General features: G+C 43.7%; 1 protein-coding gene across 3 annotated transcripts in view; it reads left to right on the top strand.

Annotated features, from left to right (window-relative positions):
* The window catches only part of POLN (DNA polymerase nu), a 171,051-nt gene that overhangs the window by 106,163 nt on the left and 42,273 nt on the right, over nt 1-22,615 (top strand). For all 3 annotated transcript variants that reach the window (XM_063603673.1, XM_055111138.2, XM_063603672.1), the window contains 3 exons: nt 4,737-4,794; nt 6,785-6,862; nt 7,815-7,929. In XM_063603673.1, coding sequence (XP_063459743.1) covers nt 4,737-4,794; nt 6,785-6,862; nt 7,815-7,929 — 251 coding nt within the window. The remainder of the gene's footprint in view (nt 1-4,736; nt 4,795-6,784; nt 6,863-7,814; nt 7,930-22,615) is intronic.

Below are 22,615 nucleotides of genomic sequence, written 5' to 3'. Positions count from 1 at the left end.
ATTGACTCCAACAAATTAGGAGTATGCTGGTTCTGAGGCTTTCACCTGCAGAAACATTCAGATATCACCATTTGCTCTCGGCCTGGGTGGCCAGCTCCTCGCCCGAGGAGAGTAATGGGGAGTCTAGCCCCTCCCAGTAGAGGATGCCTGCAGGTAGTGATCGCTTCTCTATTCTTCTTCCACGAACGGTTCCCCTGCGTGCTAGCACGTGGTGTTGGTCTGTGACGGCAGCCTCTTGCTAGAGTGATGTCTGACTTCGATGCTCTCATGGGCGTGTGACAGCCACGCTTTCATCCACACCCCCAGTGTGCTGGGTGACCCCCACAGGCTTCTCCCACATTTGGACTCTCACCTGGTGGGACCCAGCTTCCTCCCAGATGTTCGGACTCTTGTTAGTTGTCGCTTCCCACCACAGTCACTTTGGTCACCCTCGGTCTTTGGTAGTTCACGTGCTGTATGTGCTAATTGCTCACGTAGACACCTGTGAACATGCGTTTGCTCATGAGGCGTTAGGGACCGCACTCTGTCTGATGGCTGCTTGCATCACAGAGGCCCATAGAGAAGCGCAACAGTGTTTCATGTGTTTGGAAATGTGAACCCGTGCACATGAACAGACATTCACAGATCTGGTTGGCGCACAGTGCCACAACCAACGGGGAGCATTGGCCATGAAAAGCTTGGCACGGGCTGATATCTCCTCCAGAGAGGCCTTGCTGAAGGCCCATGAAGGTTGGTTACAGAAGAAACACATGTGGTTCTGTGGCCGCTTCCTGTCTCCTGATTTCTTGGAACTCTGCCATGAGTGAGGCTGATTTCCCCAGCCTCACTCCTCAGGGGCCTGAAGTACTCTCTTCTTCCCTCAGAGCACCATGGAGAGTCTCCTGTGACACCCTTTCATTTTGTTCATTTGAACCCTGCGTTATGTGACTTGTATGTGTGATACACACGTCATGACAGACAATAACTCCCAGAAGGCCAGATTTGTGTGCGAGTTCATTTTGCATTGCTGCCCTGCCCTGGGCTGCATATCGTGGTGCTTTCTCTGTAGCGGAACATCATCAGTATTGGGGGGATGCGTGCACAAGGCACAAGCAGAAGGAAGGAGTTTAGTCAAAGGTGGCAATTTGTACGTTACGTGTATTCAATTTTTATTACTGACATGCTTTCAATGCCTCTCTGTCTCACTCATTCAGTAAACACGCACGTATTACATACTTTCTATGTGTGAGGTGCTCCTGGAAAGGGGGATCCAGGTCCCCAGCTGTTCAATGTTGTGATCAGTACTTGGTCTGAACTGAGAGATGTCAAGGATGCTCTTCAGAGCATTGCGACAGACCCCCAGCCTGCTTAATTAGGGAGCTAGAGGGGGTTTCTTCCTTAAGGAAAGGAGGAAGTCTGCTTGTGTGCAGAGTTGAAGGATGAGGAGAAGTCGTGGTATCAAAAAGGTGGGGAGGTTAAAACAATAATGAGATCCCACTACATACCTATTAGAACGACTAAGATCAAAAAGCAAAACAAACAAACAAACAAAAACCTTACATTATTAATTGGTGAGGGTGTGGAGCAACAGGCACTCATTCATTGCTGGTGGAATGAAAAATGGTACAGCCACTTTTTGAGTTTGGCAGTTTCTTTCAAAACTAAATACCATATGATCCAGCCATTACACACCTAGGCATCCACCAAATTAATTTGAAAACTTATGTCCACACAAGAACCTGCACACAAATGCTTATGGCATCTTTATTCATAATCACCAAAAACTGGAAACAACCAAGATGTCTTTTTAGAAGTGAATAGATAAATAAACTGTGACACATTCATACTGAGAAATATTATTCAGTGATAAAAAGGAATAAGCTACAAAGCCATAAAAAGGCATGGATGAATCTTAAATTCATATTGCCAAATGAAATAAATCAATCTGGAAAGGCTACATACCACACGATTCCAAATTATGTGACATTTTGGAAAAGGTAAAACTGTAGAGACAGTAAACAGATGAGTGGTTTCCAAAAGTTCAGAGCTGGCACTTGGGGATGAGGTTGGATAAGTAAAGCTCCGGGGATTGTTTAGGGTGGTAAAACTATTTTGTATGATACCATGAGGTGGATAGCTGACACTATGCATTTGTCAAAACCAGTAGAATGTACAACAGCAAGAGTGAACTATAATGTATGTAAATTTTTAAAAGTCATTTATGAAGTCGGGGGATCTCAGGATGGGAGACAGAATGTGACATATCAATCTAATTAAATTTGTGTGAAACAACCTCACTGGGGAAAGTTGTTGGGGGGCAGGGGGAGAAAAGAGATGCTGACCTGAAACAAATGAAGTCTTAAAGACAAAAGACAGAAGCAACTGAACACAATTATTGCACTCTAGTTAATAAAGTTGTTTTCCACAGGGGTACAGGTGAACAATTCTGCTACCACTATGTACATATACTGGAATTAAACATGCAGTATTTGTCTGTCTATACCTGGTTTACTTCACTTAGCATAATGGCCTCCAGGCTTATCCATGTTGCTGCGAATGACAGGATGTCATTCTTTTTATAGCAGAATAGTATTTCATTGTGTATATTTACCACATTTTCTTTATCCATTCACCCATTGATGGGCACTTAGGCTGATTCCATATCTCGACTGTTGTGAACGGGGCTGCAGTAAACATGGGAGTGCAGATACTTATTTGTCATACTGATTTCCTTTCTTTTCCATACATCCCCTGCAGTGGAATTGCTGGATCATATGGCATTTTAATTTTTCTTTTTTTGAGGAACCTCCATATTGTTTTCCATAGTGGCTGCACTAATTTACTTTCCCATCAACAGTGTATCAGAGTTCCCCCTTTCTTTGCATTATTGCCAGCATGTTATTATTTTTTTTGCCATTTTTTATAATAGCCATGTAAATTTACATCAGGCTGGCCTCAAACTCCTAGGCACAAGTGATCCTCCTGCCTTGGGTTCCCAAAGTGCTGGGATTACAGGTGGGATCCACTGTGCCCAGCCACAAGCTATTTTTATATTTCATATTCTACCACTTCAAATAAGATGCAAAAGGCTTACAAAAGCCATTGAACTCAAAAAAGCTGATTTATTATATTTACCCAGATACTGACCATTTCTGTTGCTCATCTTTCATTCCTGAAGTTCCAGGTTTCCCTTTGGAAGCCTGAAGAATTTCCTGTAGCATTTCTTTTAGAGCAGGTCTGCAGATGACAGAGTACTTTAATTTTTATTCATCTGAGAATGTCTTTCACTCACCTTCATTCCTGGAGGATAGAATAAAGAGCTCTGAGCTGGCAGTTCTTTCAGTCTGTGGAAGTTGTGGCTCCATCGTCTTCTGGTCTGCATGGTCCCTGACAGGAAATCTGCAGTCACTCACATTGCTGTTCCTCAGCATGAAAAGTGTCATTTTACCCTGGCTAGTTTCAAGATGATTGTTTTTAAATCACAGTTTTTTCAGCAGTTTGATTATGATGTTTCTGGGCCTGGTTATCTTTTAATTTACCATATTTAGGGTTGTTCAGCTTCTCAAATTGGAAAAAGTATGTCTTTCACTAAATTTCAGAATTTGAAGCCATTATTTCTTTAAGAAAACTTTTTTCTGCACAATTCTCTTTCTTTTCTCTAGGAACTAAGAGAACACAATTTGATATTGTATTTTGATATTAGCCCACGGGTCCTTGAGTCTTCGTTTATTGTTCTTCCCTTCTTTAGATTGGATCATTTCTATTGATCTCTCTTCAAATTCAATAGCTGTTTTCTCTGTCATCTCTACACTATTATTGAGCTTATCCTGTAAATATTGGGTATTTTTTGAGGTATCATGTGATTCTAATGTATAGAAAACTTGAGAGCCACTGACTTAATACCCCAAGGCCTTCATGTCCTCATCTTAAAAAAATGAGGATGACAATGTGGCCTTACCACTTCCCAGGGCTTCTAGGGGGAACTAAGGAGCATCGCTGTAAGATTGCAGGACTTTGATGCTTGGCACAATTCGTCAGATTTAGCCAGGGAGTCAAGACCAACTATTAATGCCCAGTGAGTTATATTCCCAGACAAAGCAGGGTATTATTGTTCAAGGTACTGCCAAGAATCCAAAGGATGTTGTGACAGAAATTCTCATGATTTGAATAGTTGAAACGGGCTAGAAGCATGTGAACTATTGCACATTGCCCAAGTTGTAAAAGTGTGAAGGTGCTTAACAGATGGCCCTAAGAGTTTGCAGGGGACGTAGCACAAGCCACCAAGTTTAGGACAGGCTAAGACAGAGGCAGGTACGAAGTGCCAGGAGCAGTGAGGGAGGGGAATGACCAGCATCAAAGAGACCAGAATTTTCATCTTAAAATGTGTTCTAAAATAAAAGTACAATATACAAATTTCACATAAATCTACCATTAGCGTATGTTGTAGGAATTTTTAAGTTAACTGAGTTCATAATTTGGGCTGCTGTAAAAAGAACAACTGTACATAATTATGTTAAGGGTCACACAGGCTAGAGTCAAAAGGAATTGTTCTCAAATCTGCTAAGTACATTTAGTGGTGTATTCATCAAAATTATGTTTTGATATTAGACAACTGTATTAAGTATTAATGTGCTTATGCATGTTACATTGGCTTACTTGTTTTAATGTTTAATAAAATGTGATGTACATTAAATACCCTAAGTAGTACAGATTAAGAGTAGATATTTTAACTAAAGCTAGTCTCTTATTATTAACAGAATATCCAAGGTATCTCCAAGCACCCAATTCAGATTACTACACCTAAGAATTTTAAAGGTAACTCATTTCTTACTACCTTGCTAAAGTCTCTGATAACTCTCTTTTGAGATAGGGTGTCACTCTGTCACCCAGGCTAGAGAGCAGTTGTGCGATCACGGCTCACTGCAGCCTTGACCTCCTGGACTCAGGTGATTCTCCCACCTCAATCTCCTGGGTAGCTGGGCCTACAGGCACACACCACCATACTTGGCTAATTTGTATGTGTGTGTATTTTTTGTGGAGATGAGGTTTTGCCATATTGTCAAGGCTGGTCTCAAACTCTTGGGCGCAAGTGATCCTCCCACCTCGGCCTCCCAAAGTGCTGGGATTACAGGTGTGAGCCAGTGTGCCCTTTTTAACATTTTTTAAAAAGTTACTTGTCATTGATTTTCTATATAACTAACTGCTTCACCTTCCTGAAGTTCTCTGTATTTGCATGACCAGGATTTAAACATACATTGAAAGAATAAAGAACAGCTAAAGTGATATGGTACCTCCCTGTTAGCAGTTTACAAGTGGAAATGGATGATAATTATATCAGGAAAGCAGCTTTCCTCCTGCCATCTCTCCCCCACCAGCCTCCCAATAAAGAAAAAACAAACATATAATAGCACTGGTGCTTATTAAAGTTTGAACATTACTGGAAATGTTTATAAAAGCACACTAACACTCTTAAAAAGAGTTTAAGAGCTCATTATAAAGCACATGAACACTCTTCTTTCTTTTAAGCTATTCTGCTGTGATGCTGATGGGTACATTTCTAAAAAAGAAAAAGTTCAAATCTGAGCAAATGAGAGTTCTGCTGCCCATGCCCTGTACACGTCCTACCCTTGGCAGTGGCGCTCCTGCCCCTGTGCTGGGGGCCCTGCTGTGCAGGAAGGTCCTGGCAAAACAATGAAGCCCAATGAGCAGTCTTGTCTTGTCCTCTTCTCTCCCCTCCCCTCCCCTCTCCTCTCCTCTCCTCCCCTCTCCTCTCCTCTTCTCTCCTCTTCTCTCCTCTTTTCTTTTTTGAGACAGAGTCTCGCTCTGTTGCCCAGGCTGGAGTGCAATGTTGTGATCTCAGCTCACTGCAACCTCCGCCTCCTGGGTTCAAGCGATTCTCCTGCCTCAGCCTCCCTAGTAGCTGGGATTACAGGCATGCACCATCACGGCCAGCTAATTTTTTGTATTTTTAGTAGAGATAGGGTTTCACCTTGTTGCCCAGGCTGGTCTCAAACTCCTGGGCTCAAGTGATCTTCCCATCTCGGCCTCTCAAAATGCTGGGATTACAGGTGTGAGCCAGTGCTCCCCGCCCCAATGAGCAGTCCTTTCTAAAATACACGTGACTGTCCTGAAATAGGGTCCATGGAGAGGGATCCTGAGCAGCTTCATCCCCTGCTGCCCCTTCCCACATAGACCTTCAATCAGCGAGGCTCAGAGAGTTTCAAGATTGCTTTTACTGGAATGCATTCAGTTGTCAACGTTTGACTTTTTCTTTTCTTCATTAAGAATTCTAGACAGAACAGAAAATTTAAAAAAACAGAAAACCTAGTTAACTTTCAGTAGTAATATGTTATTTTTAAATTACATTAATAAGGCCAGGCGCCATGGCTCACACCTGTAATCCTAGCACTTTGAGAGGCCAAGGCAGGAGGATTGCTTAAGTCTGAGAGTTTGAGACCAGCCTGGGCAATATAGTGAGACCCTGTCTCTACAAGAAATTTTAAAATCAGCTGGTCATGGCAGTGTGCACCTGTAGTCCCAGCTGCTTTGGGAAGCTGAGGCAGGAGTATTGCTTAAGCCCTGGAGTGTGAGGCTGCAGTGAGCTATGATTGTGCCACTGCACTCCAGCCTGGGCAACAAAGTGAGACCCCCATCTCTAAAAAAATTAAATTAATAAAAATATTCGGAAAAATTTAAAATCTTAACTCTGGACTTTAGAATAATATTCAAATAATATTGTATTGAGGAATAGCTATGCATCAGTTCATGACCAAATTCACTAAATGCTCTTGAAATAACAATTCAGGTAAAGAAGACAAGATTCTCACGATCTCCCCGAGGGCCATGTTTGTTTCATCCAAAGGCCACACCTTTCTAGCAGCAGGTACGTTGCTGTAGCTTGCTTTATGCATTTTCATAGGGTTCAAAGGTTTAGAAATTGAACAATTCAAAGGTACTTACGGAATTCATTCTTTCAAATAAATTCTTTTTTTTTTTTTTTTTTTTGAGACAAGAGTCTCGCTTTTGTGGCCCAGGCTGGAGTGCAGTGGCATGATCTTGACTCACTGCAACCTCTGCCTCCTGGGTTCAAGCAATTCTCCTGCCTCAACCTCCCAAGTAACTGGGGTTACAGGCATGTGCCACCATGCCTGGCTAGTTTTTGTATTTTTAGTAGGGACAGGGTTTCACTGTGTTGGTTGGGCTGTTCTCGAACTCCTGACCTCAGGTGATCCGCCCGCCTTGGCCTCCCAAAGTGCTGGGATTACAGGCATAAGCCACTGCGGCTGGCCTCTTTCAAATAAATTCTAAGGCACCGTACATAATAACAAGTTTTTCTTGCAGTGTCCCGTCACATCACCGTATCTAAATCCCAGATACCTTTGGCCCCTGCCCCCGTGCTTTGTCTGCCCTGCTCGCTGCGGCCTTGCCGGGCCCTACTCCTCCCAGCTCAGAGTCAGCTCCACTCCAGGCCCTTGCCCAGGCCATTCCTCTTCCCCAGAGACCATCTTGGTGCCCTCCTTTGCCACCTCTGTGCCTTTACTCAATGTCACTTTGTTGATGGGGCCTATAAATAGGGTAACTGGTCATCCTATTTATCACAACTCCCCTCCACGCACACATTCTCACTCACTCCTGAGCCTCCTCACCTTGCACAATCCTCCCCATTTCATTTCTCACCTCCTGACACTGAGGTCAGAGGACCCTGGGAGATGGGAGGCAGGGACATGGACCTTGAGGCTACAGAGTCAGGAGAGTCTGAGGGTGGCCGGGGTGGGCAGCAAACACGAGGAACATTGCTGGCAAACTCTAAATTAATGCAGAACTGTATCTCACAGACTTTTCACAGATTGAATTGCGCATTCTTGCACATTTATCTGGAGATCCAGAACTTCTGAAGTTATTCCAGGAATCTGAAAGAGATGATGTATTTTCTACTCTGACTTCACAGTGGTAAGATAGATGAACTCACAATATTATCAGATCTGCAGGAAGGCCAACATGAGTTTAAAAGCCTGGAGTTATTCCAAGGCTACTTTCATAAGGCAGAAATTATATTTTTTGTGGCTAATAGCTAATCATTTTGAAAAGAAGAGTAGATAACTAGGATGCCATGAGTTACCTAATTGTGAAGGAAGTGATGGTTCTTCCCCACTAAAAAAAAGAAGTCCATTCCTAGAGAATGTAATAGAAATGATAAAATAACCAGCGAGTCCCGCACCCTGCAGGTGAGCACCACGGAAAGAGCGAGCCCGCGGTGCTGGCTGTGAGCCACTGCCCTCCGAGGAGAGCCAAGGTGCTTGCTGCGTACTCACGCCCCAGCCCATCTGTGGGCCAGGGGCTTCTTGAGCTGCGGGTGAAAGATCCTGCCTGAGTGGCTTACACTCACAGAGAATTCCAGAGGCAGATGGGCTCGGGTTTTGTTGGGCAGCTTGGCAGTGTCATCCCAGGCCTGTCCTTCTGCATCATATTCTCAGGACGTTGGCTTCTCTTCCTCCTGGTGGAATACCTGCTCCAGTCTCCAAAGCAGGATGGAGAGACGGGTGCAAGGCTCTCTCTCACCCCTCTCCTCTGCCCAGGAAAGTCAAGGTGCTCTTGGAGAGCCCGGTGCAGACAACAGCTATACCCACTTTCTAGAGCAGGTCATGCAGCTGCACCAGCTGCAAGGGAGGTGGAGAGATTATACTCCAGAAAAAAGGAGGAGTGGATTATTGTGTTTGGCTTATACATCACAGGTGTTCACCGGGCCGGGTGCATCAGTGCCCCTTTGAGGAAGGGGAGGGGGAAGTGTGTGCTGGCTGTTGGAAGGTCCCCGTGTCTGAGTCACTGTCTCCTCCCTCATCAGCTGCAGGTGCCACCTCCCCATCACCTTGGGCCTCTTCTGCTCCCCCTACGGCCCCCTCATCCCTCCCTATGGCCCCCTCACCCCTCCCTACCCTCCGTCCCAGCTCATCTCCTGCCACCTGTTCACCCTCACGATGTCACACAGAAAGGCTGCCCAGCACCTGGGTGTGGGAGATGAGGAAGCAGATCATGGGGATCGGAGAAGTCAGAGGAGCAGAGTCCTAAGCGGGTGAGGGGTCTGTCCTTCAGCCCCTCACTAGGCCGGCCCCCTGCACTCCCCTCCCCATGTGCTGTCTCCGCCTCTGTCTTTGCTGAAGGCAGGGGACCTGCGAGGGCTCTGGCTGCTCTCTGGCCTGGTTGCCACCCACTCTCCTGGTGCTCCCTCTTCAGCTGCCCTGGCTGGGCCTGAGCTCACCAGTTACCCGCCTCACTCTGGCCTTTCCTGTCCTGGGGCTCAGGAAGCTCTTTCCCCGAATGTCCGTGTGTCTCCCTCCCCTACCTCATCCAAGTGGGCCCTCCCGGCGTCTCCTCAGTGCCCTCCCCTGATCACCCTCCCCTGACGCTGGGCATGGCCGCTCCTCTCTGGTCTCTGCTCCTCTCTGGTCGCTGCTTCTCTCTGGTCTCCGCTCCTCTCTGGTCTCCACTCCTGTCTGGTCTCCGCTCCTGTCTGGTCTCTGATCCTCTCTGGTCCGATGCACATTCCCATGTCCCATGTTGCTCTACTGTCCATCCTGCTGCAGCGACAGCGCCCAGGGGCTGAGACCTCATCCACTCTCATCCCTACTGTGCTCCACAAAGGGTGGGGACTCAAAGGATTTGTCAAATAAATGAATGAATAGTATAGAACTCAAACTTGCGTTTGAATCAGAAAATCTCTCCAAAAAGGCTACCACGACAGGACTCTTACTTGAATGACAAAATTCAGGAAGAAATATTTTATATATGGGGAGCAGAGGATTGAGAATGTTACTCTACACTCACCTGGACTTTGGAGTAGCTGTGAAATTGTGTTTATGGTGACAGCAGGGAAAGTGACAAAAGCAAAGAATAATGAAGTGTTTGCCCAGCACAGGAAGAGGCACTGTACCGGGTCGATGTGATGAGCACAGCACATGGTGGGGTCCAGGGCACCAGAAGCCAAGGCCAGCTTTTGGGCACTGGAGTCCTGCCTCCCACCCAGTATGCAGGGCATCCTCTTGTCGTTCTCTCCTGTCCTCTGCCCTCCTCCTTAGACCCTGCACCTTACCCTCTGTGACCCTGTCCTTTCACATGAGTGGCCTCCACCCCAATCGGGGCCCACTCTAGGACTCCAAGCTCTCCACCTCTCAATGCCCATATCTGCACTGGGTCCTCGCTGGCCTCACTCACAGCTCTGCCAGTGGCCTTCCTCCTGGCATCTCTGTCCAGGTCTGTCACTTAGCCAGTCTTGCCTGCACCCCACTGAGCTCCAAAAGCACTGAGACCCAGTCAGCTCCAGCTCCTCATGGGCACTCAGGAAAGGTCGCAGGATGGATCCCGGGACACACACAGACCCATTCTTCTCTCCGCTCAGCCCATCAGCTGCCCCCTTAGGAAGCTGTGTTCCTCTGACTTCTCCCTGCTCTCTGGTTTCCAGCCCTGAGTGATCCCCATTATTTACCTGCTCACCTCTTACCCCACCCCAGGTGCTGGCGGGAGTTGCAAGGTGGTGGCAGCTGAGTCCACTAGAAATTCAGGCCATGTGGACTGAGAGAAGCCCTTAATATTCTTGACTTCCTGTCTTCTCCTGTTGCTCCAGACTTTTTTGATCTTCCACAAATAACTACTATTCTCTCTTAATCTCCAAAAAGAACCCCCGCTCTTACTTAAGTGACAAAGTAGAAGGCCTAAGACAGGGGCTCCTGAACTCCCTTCCACCCCACCTCACTGTCTCCATATACCCTCCTCCCTCTCTCCAATGGCTCCTGTCTCAAAGGAGGGAGCTTCTCTATTGCCAGGATAAGAACTGCAGTGCACATCTCCAGGAGTCGCCACATGTCTAGACCTGTGTGCCTGGCTCCTCCTACAGCTGTGCAGTGCACGACCAGCCCAGCCTTACATGGCAGCCTTCATCCATGTCCCTTTTATTTTCCATTTTTACTCTAGCATTGTTAACATATCCTTTGTTGATTTCCTCGTTCCCCTCTACTAGGGGACAAAAAACCTGCTTTAGGATTGCCCTAAATATAACCCTAGAAAGAAATCCTGTCTTCAACCTGGTTGAAGATCTCATTTATTGCTTAGGTACAAAAGAAATCTATACTTACTCCCTTTACTTTCTCACTGCCAGCTCTTTCTTGCTTCTTAAAACAAACTTTCATTTTACCTACATAGGCATTTATTTGTGTTTGAAGCCTGGAGCTCCTCACATCTAAGACAATGATTGCCTCCAGGATGTGCCTGGCTCCGAGGTCCAGGGCCAGCAACAGCAAACGAGGACCCCACCCCCAGCAAGGGACAAGTCAAAGGCTCCACAGGGTCTTTGTGGGTGTGCAGCATCCCTGGGCCCTGCCTGTCCCGGTGCTTTCTCCTGGTCTCTGTGCCCCCGCTCCTGGGAAAACATCCTTCTCCTAAGCTCTCACCATCTTTTAAAATCAAGATATAATTCACAGACCATAAAATTCACCTTTTTAGTGTTACAATTGGCCTGGCACAGTGGCTCATGCCCATAATCCCAGCATTTGGGGAGGCAAAGAGGAGAAGATCACTTGAGGCCAGGAGTTTGAGACCAGCCTGGGCAACATGGCAAGACTCCCATCTCTACAAAAAAAAAATTTTTTTTAATTAGCCAGATAAGGTGGCACACGCCTATCCTGTAGTCCTGGCTGCTTGGGAGGCTAAGGAGAGAGGATTGCTTGAGCCCAGGTTGAGGCTGCAGTGAGCTATGATTACACCACTGCACTCCGCCTCGACAGAGCAAGAACCTATCTCTCAAAAAATAAAGTTACAATCACCACTATCTAATTCCAGAACATTTCCATCACCCCAAAAAGAAACCTCATGCCCATTAACCACCACTCCCAATTCATCCCGCCTCCCGGCCCTGGAAACCACTCATCTACTTTCTGTCTCTAGATTTACCTATTGTGGACACTTCACATTAATGAAATTGTACAACATGGAACCTTTTGTATCTGGCTTCTTTTACTGAACATAGTATTTTCAAGGTTTATCCATGCTGTAGGAGCTAACAGTACTTCATTCCTTTTTAAGGCTGAAAAATACTCTATTATATGGAATAATATATTCTATATATTTCAATATAAATAAGCAAATAATCCATGTATTTATCTATTCATCAAATGTCCTTTGATGGACATTTGGGTTGTTTCCACTTTTTGTCAATTATGAACAATGCATTATGCACATTTGTATACAGGTTTGGTTTTGGTTTTGGCTTCGGTTTTGGTTTTTTTTTTTGAGACAAGGTTACACTCTGTCCCCTAGGCTGGAGAGCAGAGGCACAATCTTGGCTCACTGCAACCTCTGCCTCCCAGGTTTGAGTGATTCTCCAGCCTTAACCTCCCAAGTAGCTGGGACCACAGGTACATGCCACTATGCCTGGCTGAATTTTTTTTTTCTTTTTTTTTTTTTTTTTTTTTTTGAGACACGGTCTCACCCTGTCGCCCAGACTGGAGTGCAGTGGTGCAATCTTGGCTCACTGCAACCTCCATCTCCCAGGATCAAGCGATTCCTGCCTCAGCCTCCCGAGTAGCTGGGATTACAGGTATGCGCCACTACCACCCAGCTAATTTTTGTAATTTTAGTAGTGAGAGGGTTCCACTGTGTTGGCCAGGCTGGTCTTGAACTCCTGACCTCAAATGATCCACCTGCCTCGGCCTCCCAAGGTGCTGGGATTACAGGTGTGAGGCACTGCACCCAGCCTAATTTTTGTATTCTTAGTAGAGATGAGGTTTCGCCATGTTGGCCAGGCTGGTCTCAAATTCCTGATTACAAAGCAACCTACCCGCCTCGGCCTCCCAAAGTGCTGAGATTACAGGCGTGAACCACCACGCCCAGCTGAGGTTTGGTTTGGTTTGGTTTGGTTTGGTTTCTGAGATAAGATCTCGATCTGTTACCCTTAGTGGGAGTGCAGTGGCTCACTCCCACTCACAGCTCACTGCAGCCTCAACTGCCTGCTGGACTCAAACAATCCTCCTGCCTCAGCCTCCTGAGTACCTGAGACCACAGGCACATGCCACCATGCCTGGCTAGATTTTTTTTTTTCTTTTTGGTAGAGGCTCTGTCTTCCTATGTTGCCTAGGCTGGCCTCAAACTCCTGGGCTCAAGCAATCCTCCCTCCTTGGCCTCCCAGAGTGCTGGGATTACAGGTGTGAGCTACCGCCCCTGGTCTGTGTGCAAGTTTTTGTGCAGACATACATTTAAATTTCTCCTGAGTATATACCTAGGAGTAGACATGCTGGGTCATAAAATAATTCTATGTTTAACTTTTTTTCATTGTGGTAAAATACCCGTCCCATAAAATTTACCATCTTAATCATTTAAAATGTGCAATTCAGTGGTACCCATATTTAACTTTTCCATGACCTGCTAAACAATTTTCCAAAAATGCTGCACCATTTTACATTGCCACAGGTGTGTGGGGTTCAAGTTTCTCTGCATTCTCACCAATACTTTGTATTACCTGTCTTTTTGATTCTAGCCATCCTGGTGAGTGTGAAGTGGTATCTCATTGAGATTTGACTTGCATTTCCTTGATGGGGATGGATGTTGAGCACGGTTTTGTGGGCTTGTCATTTACTCTCTGTCCCTGCCCCTCCTCTACCCCTGAACACAGGTGCACCCTGGGGTGTTTTACTTGCCTCCCTTTCTCTGTGTCCCTCCTCCCAGAAAGTGTCCTTTTTTCTCACTTTCACTTTCTTTCCAGTTAAGATATAAGACAATATAGAATTTTTAAAGTATGTATTAAATTTAATAACACCCCTGCTCTCTCTCCAGAGATATGGGACGTCTTAGAAGATGGTTTTAGTTCAGGCAGGAAGACTATTTTGCTTCTTGGTTTGAGCTTTGTTGCCACCTTAGTGCTTGGATGGAATAGGTGTCCTGGATTTCCTACCTTAGAACGTGTGAGAGGGTCTCTGCGATTCAAGGCGAGTGTTGGTGATTAGATCACAAGCATGTTACTTTCTTCAGTGGGCCCAAAGCTACTCTGGCTGTTGCTAACCAAGTATTACAGCAAAGCATTTTTGTCAAAGTACTGGGAAAAGGATATGGGTAAAGTGGGAAAAGTATAGCACGAAATGCTTACATTAGAAATCAGGAAAGATCTCAAGTCAAAAGTTTCTATCTCAAGAAACTTGAAAAAGAAGAGCAAAAGAAACCCAAAGCAAGCAGAAGGAATGAAGTAATAAACAGCAGAAATCAATGAAATTGACAATAGGAAAACAATAGAGGAAATCGATAAAAAAAGTTAGCTCTTTGAAAAATCAGTAAAATTGATAAACTCTAACAAGGATGACAAAAAATGAAAATAGATGATGTAAATCATCAATATCAGGAATGAAATAGGAGATATATCCATAGATTCTGCAGTCATCAAAAGGTTAAAAAGGGAATACTATAACAATTCAACAATTTAGAAGAAATGCACCAATTTCTTGAAAACCACAAACTACCAAAATCTAACTAAGATGAAATAGATAACCTAAATATTCCTATAACTATTTAAGAAGTTGAGTTTGTCCCTTGAAAGTTCCTGAAAAAGAAACCCTCAGGCTCAGATGGCTTCCCTGGATTTTTTTTTTTTTTTTTTTTTTGAGACAGAGTCTCGCTCTGTCACCCAGGCTGGAGTGTAGTGGCGCAATCTCGGCTCACTGCAACCTCCACTTCCCAGGTTCAAGAGATTCTCCTGCCTCAGCCTCCAGAGTAGCTGGGATTACAGACATCTGCCACCATGCCCAGCTAATTTTTGTATTTTTAGTAGAGATGGGGTTTCAGCATGTTGGCCAGCCTGGCCTCGAGCTCCTGACCTCAAGCAATCCACCCGCCTCCGCCTCCCAGAGTGCTAGGATTAGAGGCATGAGCTACCACACCCAGCCCCAATAGCATATTTTAATGGTGAAAGAATGCCTTCCCCCTAAGATCAGGAACAACTTGTTAATATTGCATATTGAAGTTCTAGCCACTGCACAAGATAAAAAAAGGGAATGACATATAGATTGGAAAGGAAGAAATAAAACTGTCCCTCTTAGCAGATGACATGATTGTCTATGTGCAAAATCCCAAGGAACAGACAAAAAGAATTGTTTTTAACTCTTAGAACTAATAAGTAAGTTCACCAAGGTTGCAAGACCTAAAATCAGCTCACAAAAATTGGTCACATCTATATAAATTGACAATGGACATGCAGAAATCAAAATTAAAAACACAATGTCATTAATAATCACTCCAAAGATGGCCAGGCACAGTGGCTCACACCTGTAATCCCAGCACTTTGGGAAGCCAAGGTGGGTGGATCACCTGAGGTCAGGAGTTCGAGACCAGCATGGCCAACATGATGAAACCCCATCTCTACTAAAAATACAAAAAATTAGCCGGTTGTAGTGATGAGCGCCTGTAATCCCAACTATTTGAGAGACTGAGACAGGAGAATCACTTGAACCCGGGAGATGGAGGTTGCAGTGATCTGAGATCGCGCCACTACACTCCAGCCTGGGTGACAGAGCGAGACTCTGTCTCAAAAAAAAAAAAAATCACTCTAAAGATAATAAAGTACTTAAATTTCAGTTAACAAAACATGTACAAGATCTATATGCCTAAAAGTATAAAATGCTGATGAAAAGAATCAAAGAATTCAAGAGAAATACCATGTTCGGGGTATGGAAGACTCAACATACAAATAATGTCAATTCTCCCAAAATTGATCCATAGGTTTATAGTGCAATTCCTATTAAAACCCAAACAAGGTTTTTGTAGACATGGACAAGCTTAGTCTAAAATGTATATGAAAAGGCACAGGGCTTAGAATAACTAAAACAGTTTTGAAGAAGAATAAAATGGGAGGAATCACTCCACCTGATATTAAAACTTTATATATATAGTAATCAAGAGAGTGTGGTGCTGACAGAAGGATAGGCACTAGATCAATGGAACAGAAAAGAGAAACCAGAAATAGGCCCACACAAATATGCTTAACCGATTTTTGACAAAGTTGTAACGTATTAGACAGGAAATAATTCTCTTCAGATTTGTGTCAAGCTGAGCACTTATAAAGCCAACTTGAAAAGTTCATATCTACATTGAATATAGCATATGTCTTCCCTGCATTTTATTAGCTTGTATTAGTTCTTGGGAGAACTTCAAAAATAAGAAGCTTTTAATATTTGCATGGTGGTTGCTTCTAATTCCCCATCAGCAATAGTAATCCAACATTCGTGACTTATACTATAATTAGTTGCTGTGGAAATAATTTTTATGTTCCAAGCAGAGGACTAGAATAGCATGTGGTAAAAAAGCAGCAAGATCAAATACACTCTTAAAAATGTTTATTTCATGTAAATGCCTTATTGTTTGAAACACAAAAAGCAAAAAGGCAATTTGATGTTATATTCTGAAATACTTAGTAATGTTTTCAAAGAATAACAATTTCCTTGAAAAAGCTTTAAACTTATATAAATGGAGTTAGGAAGAAATCAAAGAAATCAACTGTAAAGCCACAATTTGAGAGACTGGTGCTGAGACCCACAGAGCTGGGATTTGCCCAGGGAATGCACATCAGACAGGACCTCAGAGCTGATTACTGCAGCTCCAGCAGCTTCACACACACACACACGTGTGCACACACATGCACACACACACAAGCAAAAGACACAGCCATTATGCACTTCGGGGTCCAAGACATGCCATTGAGGCGCCTTCTTCAAGGAACCATCATGTCTTTGGCTCATTAGGTGAATTCCTAAAAGTTTTATAAAATGCAAATACAAAACAATTCTTATGAGCTGTGCATTCAACTCAGCATTTTCAGACTGAAACTTAGAAGAACTTTTAACTGCAGAATATGTTCATTTTTCCTTCTGCTTAAGATGGTTTTGGAGTGCTTCTCTGAGACTGTCTCTACTTGCAGATGACATGATTGTCAATATAGAAAATTCCAAGGAATATACAGAAAAAGTACAGGCAAGTGTGGAAGACAGTATTGCTGTCTGTGGCTCCCTGTCCAGGGAAGATGGTGCTTCCGTACCTGGTAGGGGTCAGACTTGGCCATGTGACTTGCCAGTGGAACATGAGTAAAAGTGACATGTCACTCCTAAGCAAGACTTTAAGAGTCTGCACGTGGTTCCTCTTCATCTCTTTCCCTCTATTACAACTGCTGGTAAAATTTTTGATAGAGGTTGCTCCATCATCTTGCATTGTAAATGGTGGACCAACCTGTGATGGAAGGTAGTGAGGATGAGAAATAAGCCATTCTTGCTGTAAGGCAGTGAGAGTTGGGAGTGACTTCTCATGGTAGCATAACCTGGCCTATCGTGGCATCTGCAGGAACTGTGCTGTAAGATGCTATAAAAAAATCCTGAAATGTGTGGCACTGGCTTCAGGGCCAGGGCAGGCAGTGAGGAGATGCTTATTGGAGGATGAAGGATGGCACTTGGTAAATGGTAAAGCATTTGGTAAAACTGTCACCTGTGATAACTTGTAAGGCAAATAATATCCCTAATGAGCTTGCGGCTTTAGGCAGAGATGGGCCAACAGAATGCTAGAACGTGCTTTGAGCTATGTCTACATGTGACAAGGTATTATAAGTAAGAGACAAACTCAGAAAAGAACTGGCCTATGTACAAGTAGGAATGAAAGTGAAGAATGAGATTCCTGAAAGTTGGAGTCTTGCACATTTAAATATGTCGATGATTCTCATGTCCAGCCAGTAAAAGAAAAATCTGAAAAGGCCTGTGAGCAACAAAGGCCAATTAAAACACAGAAATCAAAGATGTGGCCTCAATACCTCCTGCCAACACACCAGAAAGAATTAGGCTGACACCCCAAAATCCTTACAGTTGGGCAACATAGCTCTGGCAAAAAGAGAGTAAAAAAGGATAAAAGTTTGTGGCTCTCCCCATGCTCCTGATAAACTCAAGCTACCTGCAGTGAAGTCTAGACAAAGGATACATCTCTCCAAATTAACTGTGGGTGTGTCTTTTGGTGCATAGATAGAGCTGACTAAAGTCAAATAGGTAAGAAGCTGTTCACATTTGTAAGAGTTGCACTGCCCGAAGAACCACCCATCTGGGCTCAAAGGGATTGATTACCTGAAATTTAAAGCAACCCTTGGGCTCCAGGTCTTCTATAGGCAGGAAACAGTCTGGGAAATACGCTCATTCCCCAAGGAAAGCAAATTCTTCACTGCTCTCTTACATGTAACCAAGAAAGGTAATGGAAAAGGAAGTCCCAGAAAGTGGAGCAAAAGGCCATGGAGAACAATGGACTAGGAAGATACTCCCAAGGGAGCAGATTAAGGGCCTAATCCAGGACCTTTGCCCAAGCCTAGAGAAGACCTCCCTCAACACCTACCCAGTCAGGATTCAGAGCTGCCATGGGCCAGTGACTGCTGTGTGTCTCACATTCTTCCCCTTTCCAAATGGAGTGTTTATTGTGGTTGTCCTGCCCCTGTCCCACCATTGCATAGCACATTTATGGGGTGACAGACTTGCCTTCGTAGTTCATTAGTCTCCAGATCAAAGGGGCCACATCATGTCCTGATATAAGGATGATCACAAAATCCTGGACTTCCAGCCTGCTGCCCTGATAAGATGAAATTTTGGATTGTCACCCGTGGTGAGGGGATAAATATATTCTGTGTGTACAAGGGGGAAAAAGCAAATATTTGTAATCAAAAAGGTCACAAACAGACTGTATTATTATTAAAAAATATTTATTACCCCTCCCTAAATGAAGAGTATACTTCCTCGTCCCACTGACTCAGGGTTAGCCACGTGGCTTGCTTCAGCCAGTGATGTGAATGGAAATGACTTGTATCACTGCTGGATAGAAAACTTAAGAGCCAACACATTGTTCCCATTTTATCTTCTTCTTCTGCCATGACAACCACCAGTGACCCAGATGTAGTCTGGGCCGCAATCCCGAATCACAGAAAGCAATGACATGGAACAGAGCTGCAGTGGACCTGTAATGGACATGTTGCATGAATAAGAAATAAGCCCTGGTTTTGTGTAAGCCTTTGAGCATAACTTAGGCTGTCCTTACCGTATAGCACAGGTGCAACTATTTGTTTTGTCAGTATTTGGGTATGTCTCCATTAAAAATGAAATCAAATCCCACTTTCTATCTGCTTCATTAAAGAGTTTTGCTAGGTGTCTGAGTCAGCAGATTTGTGTTGCAGAGAATATGTGCCCTCTAGGTACTCTAGACTGACTTTCAGAGGCCATTTGAGAAGTCTTCTGCCTGGAAGGCCAAGAACAACTTTGGAAGGGAGCTCTGTTGGAATGCCATGAATGGGTGCAGAAAAGTCCCTTCATGACCTTATAGTTTGGGGTCCTGGGTCACACTGCCACATGGTAGAGGAGCCAAGTTTGCAGGCCATTTGCCCTTGCAAGGCAACAAGAGTTCCCCTACATCTTTCTCTGTATGCACACCCCATCCTATACTAGATTAGATGTTCTGAAACATGGATTTGGGGTGTTTTTTTTAATTGGTAATTCATGAGAAGAAGGATTAATTTCTAGTTAAGCTGGAAAAAACCATGAGACATTCGTTGTAACTCTAACAATCAAACCAAAATGAATAAACTACAAAATCAGTTTTCGGAACTTCTCAGAGAGCTGGTGATATAGCTAAGTGAACAGAACTCCAGAAAGCGATGAGCTTTTCATAGAAAAGAAAAAACCATGGATTTTCTCATGCCCAGGGAAGGGGAGGATGAGGAGGAATCTTCCATAGATGAGGGAAGAAGAAACCAGCTGAACTTTTAATTAACATGTGGGTTGGTGTGACAGATTAGAATTCTAAAGAGCCCCAGCTCCAGAGCACATCATTTATCAACTTGCCCACAAGTCTTTCCAGAGTGTCTAGGGACAGACATCAAAGCTTGGGGCAGGGTAGGAGAGCTGAGAGAAATCAACTAAGGTATTTCAGACCTTCAGCTGCAAAGAGCTGGAATAAGGCAGAAAAACCAAGAGAAACTCCTCCAGGCCTTTTGGAAGGGAAAAAAATCAAGATGCAGAAAGCTGGAATGGGATGGGACTAGAGGGCAAAGTGAACCCGAAAAGCTGGCAGCTGGTCTGAAACACATGGGTCTCCTATCGTCTGAAAAGCTGACAGCTAAGCTATAAAACTCCAAGAAATCCTGAAATTGTGCAGTTCTTAGACTCCGGACCCCACAGAAGGGAAAATTCTGATCCCATTCACAAAACATTTCAAACCAGTAGTGAACTGAATCAAAACTAGAGTTGCAGTGAAGTCCAGACCCAGCCCAATTACGGGTCAGATTGACTTTGCTTCCAACTCTAGTGGCTTGACATAAGAAGTGGTGTGTCCTTTTTAGGAAATAAATGTTGACTTCAGTCTCTACCATTCTTTTATGCAAAATATCTAGCATATAATAATTTTTCTAAGTTATGAGACCTAAGAAGAAGCAAGAACATGTGACTGTGACCAAGAGAGTAAAGTAGCCAATGGAAATCAACAAAGGAGATATCTGGCCCAGGTATTGGGACTTTCAGAAGAGACTTTTAAAAATTATGATTAAAATGCTAATATGTCTCAGATGAATAGATGATATGTATTAAGAGTTGATAAATTTCAATAGAGAAGTGAAAACTACATAGGGGAATCAAATAGATTGGAAGAGATGAAAAATACTACATCAAAAAAGAGGCCGGGCACAGTGGCTCATGCCTGTAATCCTAACACTTTGGGAGGCTGAGGCAGGCAGATCACTTGAGGTTAGGAGTTCGAAACCAGCCTGGCCAACATGGTGAAACCCCATCTCTACTAAAACTACAAAAAAAAAAAAATTTTATATATATATATTATATATATATATATATATATATATATATATATATATATATATATATATAGCTATGGTGGTGGACACCTGTAATCCCAGCTACTGGGGAGGCTGAGGCAGGAGATTGCTGGAACCAGGGAGGTGGAGGGGTTGCAGTGAGCCAAGATCACATCATTGCAGTCCAGCCTGAGCTACAGAGCAAGACTCCATCTCAAAAAACAAACAAAAACTAAACAACCCATTAGATCATCTTCACAGGAGATAAGATTTCACCATAGGAAAGAATCCATGAACCTGAAGACAGGCCAATAGAAAGTGTCCAAAATGAGATACAAAGGAAAAAAAAAAGTGGAAGCCCTTCCCCCAAAGAATCCAAGATCTGTGCAACAATATCAGATGGACTAACCTATGTATATTTGGCATCTCACAAGCAGAAGAGAGAGAGAGAATGAGGTAAAAGAAATATTGGAAGGTATGATGGCTGAGAATTTTCCAAAATTGATTAAAGATGTCAATCTACGTATCCAGAAAGCTCACCAAATCCCAAATGGGTTAAATGCAAAGAACACAACACATTAGACAATGCAAAATCAAGCTAATGAAAACCAAAGATAAAATCTTGAAAGCCATCTGAGGACAAAAGACACGTCATGTGTATACAAAGGAACAACAATACGAATTAAAGCTGACTTTTTACCAGGCACAGTGGAGGCCAGAAGATGATGGAATAACTTCCTTCAAGTGCTGAAACACTTAAAGAATGTAGAATATAGAACTCTGTATCCAGAAAATTGTCTTTCAAAAATTAATGCAAAAGATACATTTTTCAGATATATAAAATCCAAAGGAATGTGTCTTAGTAGATCTGCACTACTAGAAATGGTAAAAGAGGTGCTTCAGGCTGAAGAGAAATTATACCACATAAAACCCTGGATCTTCAGGAAGGAAGAGCACCAGAATGGGTAAACATCAGGGTAAATATTTTTCAAATTTTATCTTTATTTTACATAGTTTATTTTATATATTTTTATATAGTTCTATATGTAGTTTATATATAGTTCTGAATTATTCAAAAGACTATTAGCAGGCTGGGCACGGTGGCTCATGCCTGTAATCCCAGCACTTTCAGAGGCCAAGGTGGGAGGGTCACTTGAGTCCAGGAGTTCAAGACTTGCCTTGGAAACATGAAGAAACACCATCTCTACAAAAAATACAAAAATTAGCTGAGCATGACGTGTGTGCCTGTAGTGCAGGCTACTTGGGAGGCTGACATGGGAGGATCACCTGAGCCCAGGAGGTTGAGGCTGCAGTGAGCCGTGATCGCACCATTGCACTTCAGACTGGGTGACAGAGTGAGAATCTGTCTCAAAAAAAAAAAAGACATTATTATTATTATTAATATTATTATTATTATTATTTTGAAATGGAGTCTTGCTCTGTCACCCAGGCCAGCATGCAAAGGCACAATCTCAGCTCACTGCAACCTCCGCCTCCTGGGTTCAAGCAATTCTCCTGCCTCAGCCTCTCGAGTAGCTGGGATTACAGGCACGTACCACCACGCCTGGCTAATATTTGGATTTTTAGTAGAGATGGGGTTTCTCCATGTTGGCCAGGCTGGCCTCAAACTCCTGACCTCAGGTGATCTACCTGCCTCAGCCTCCCAAAGTGCTGGGATTACAGGCATGAGCCACCATGCCCAGCCATTTTTTTTTTTTTGAAAAAGGTTTATAGCATAGATAGAAGTAAAATGTAAGACATCAAAAGTACAGAGGAGAAAGGGGAATTATACTA

This window comes from Pan paniscus, chromosome 3 (genome assembly GCF_029289425.2).
Source record: "Pan paniscus chromosome 3, NHGRI_mPanPan1-v2.0_pri, whole genome shotgun sequence".
NCBI classification, from domain to species: Eukaryota; Metazoa; Chordata; class Mammalia; order Primates; family Hominidae; genus Pan; species Pan paniscus.
The sequence above is the reverse complement of the archived record's forward strand: the minus strand, read 5'-3'. Positions and strand labels throughout refer to the sequence as shown.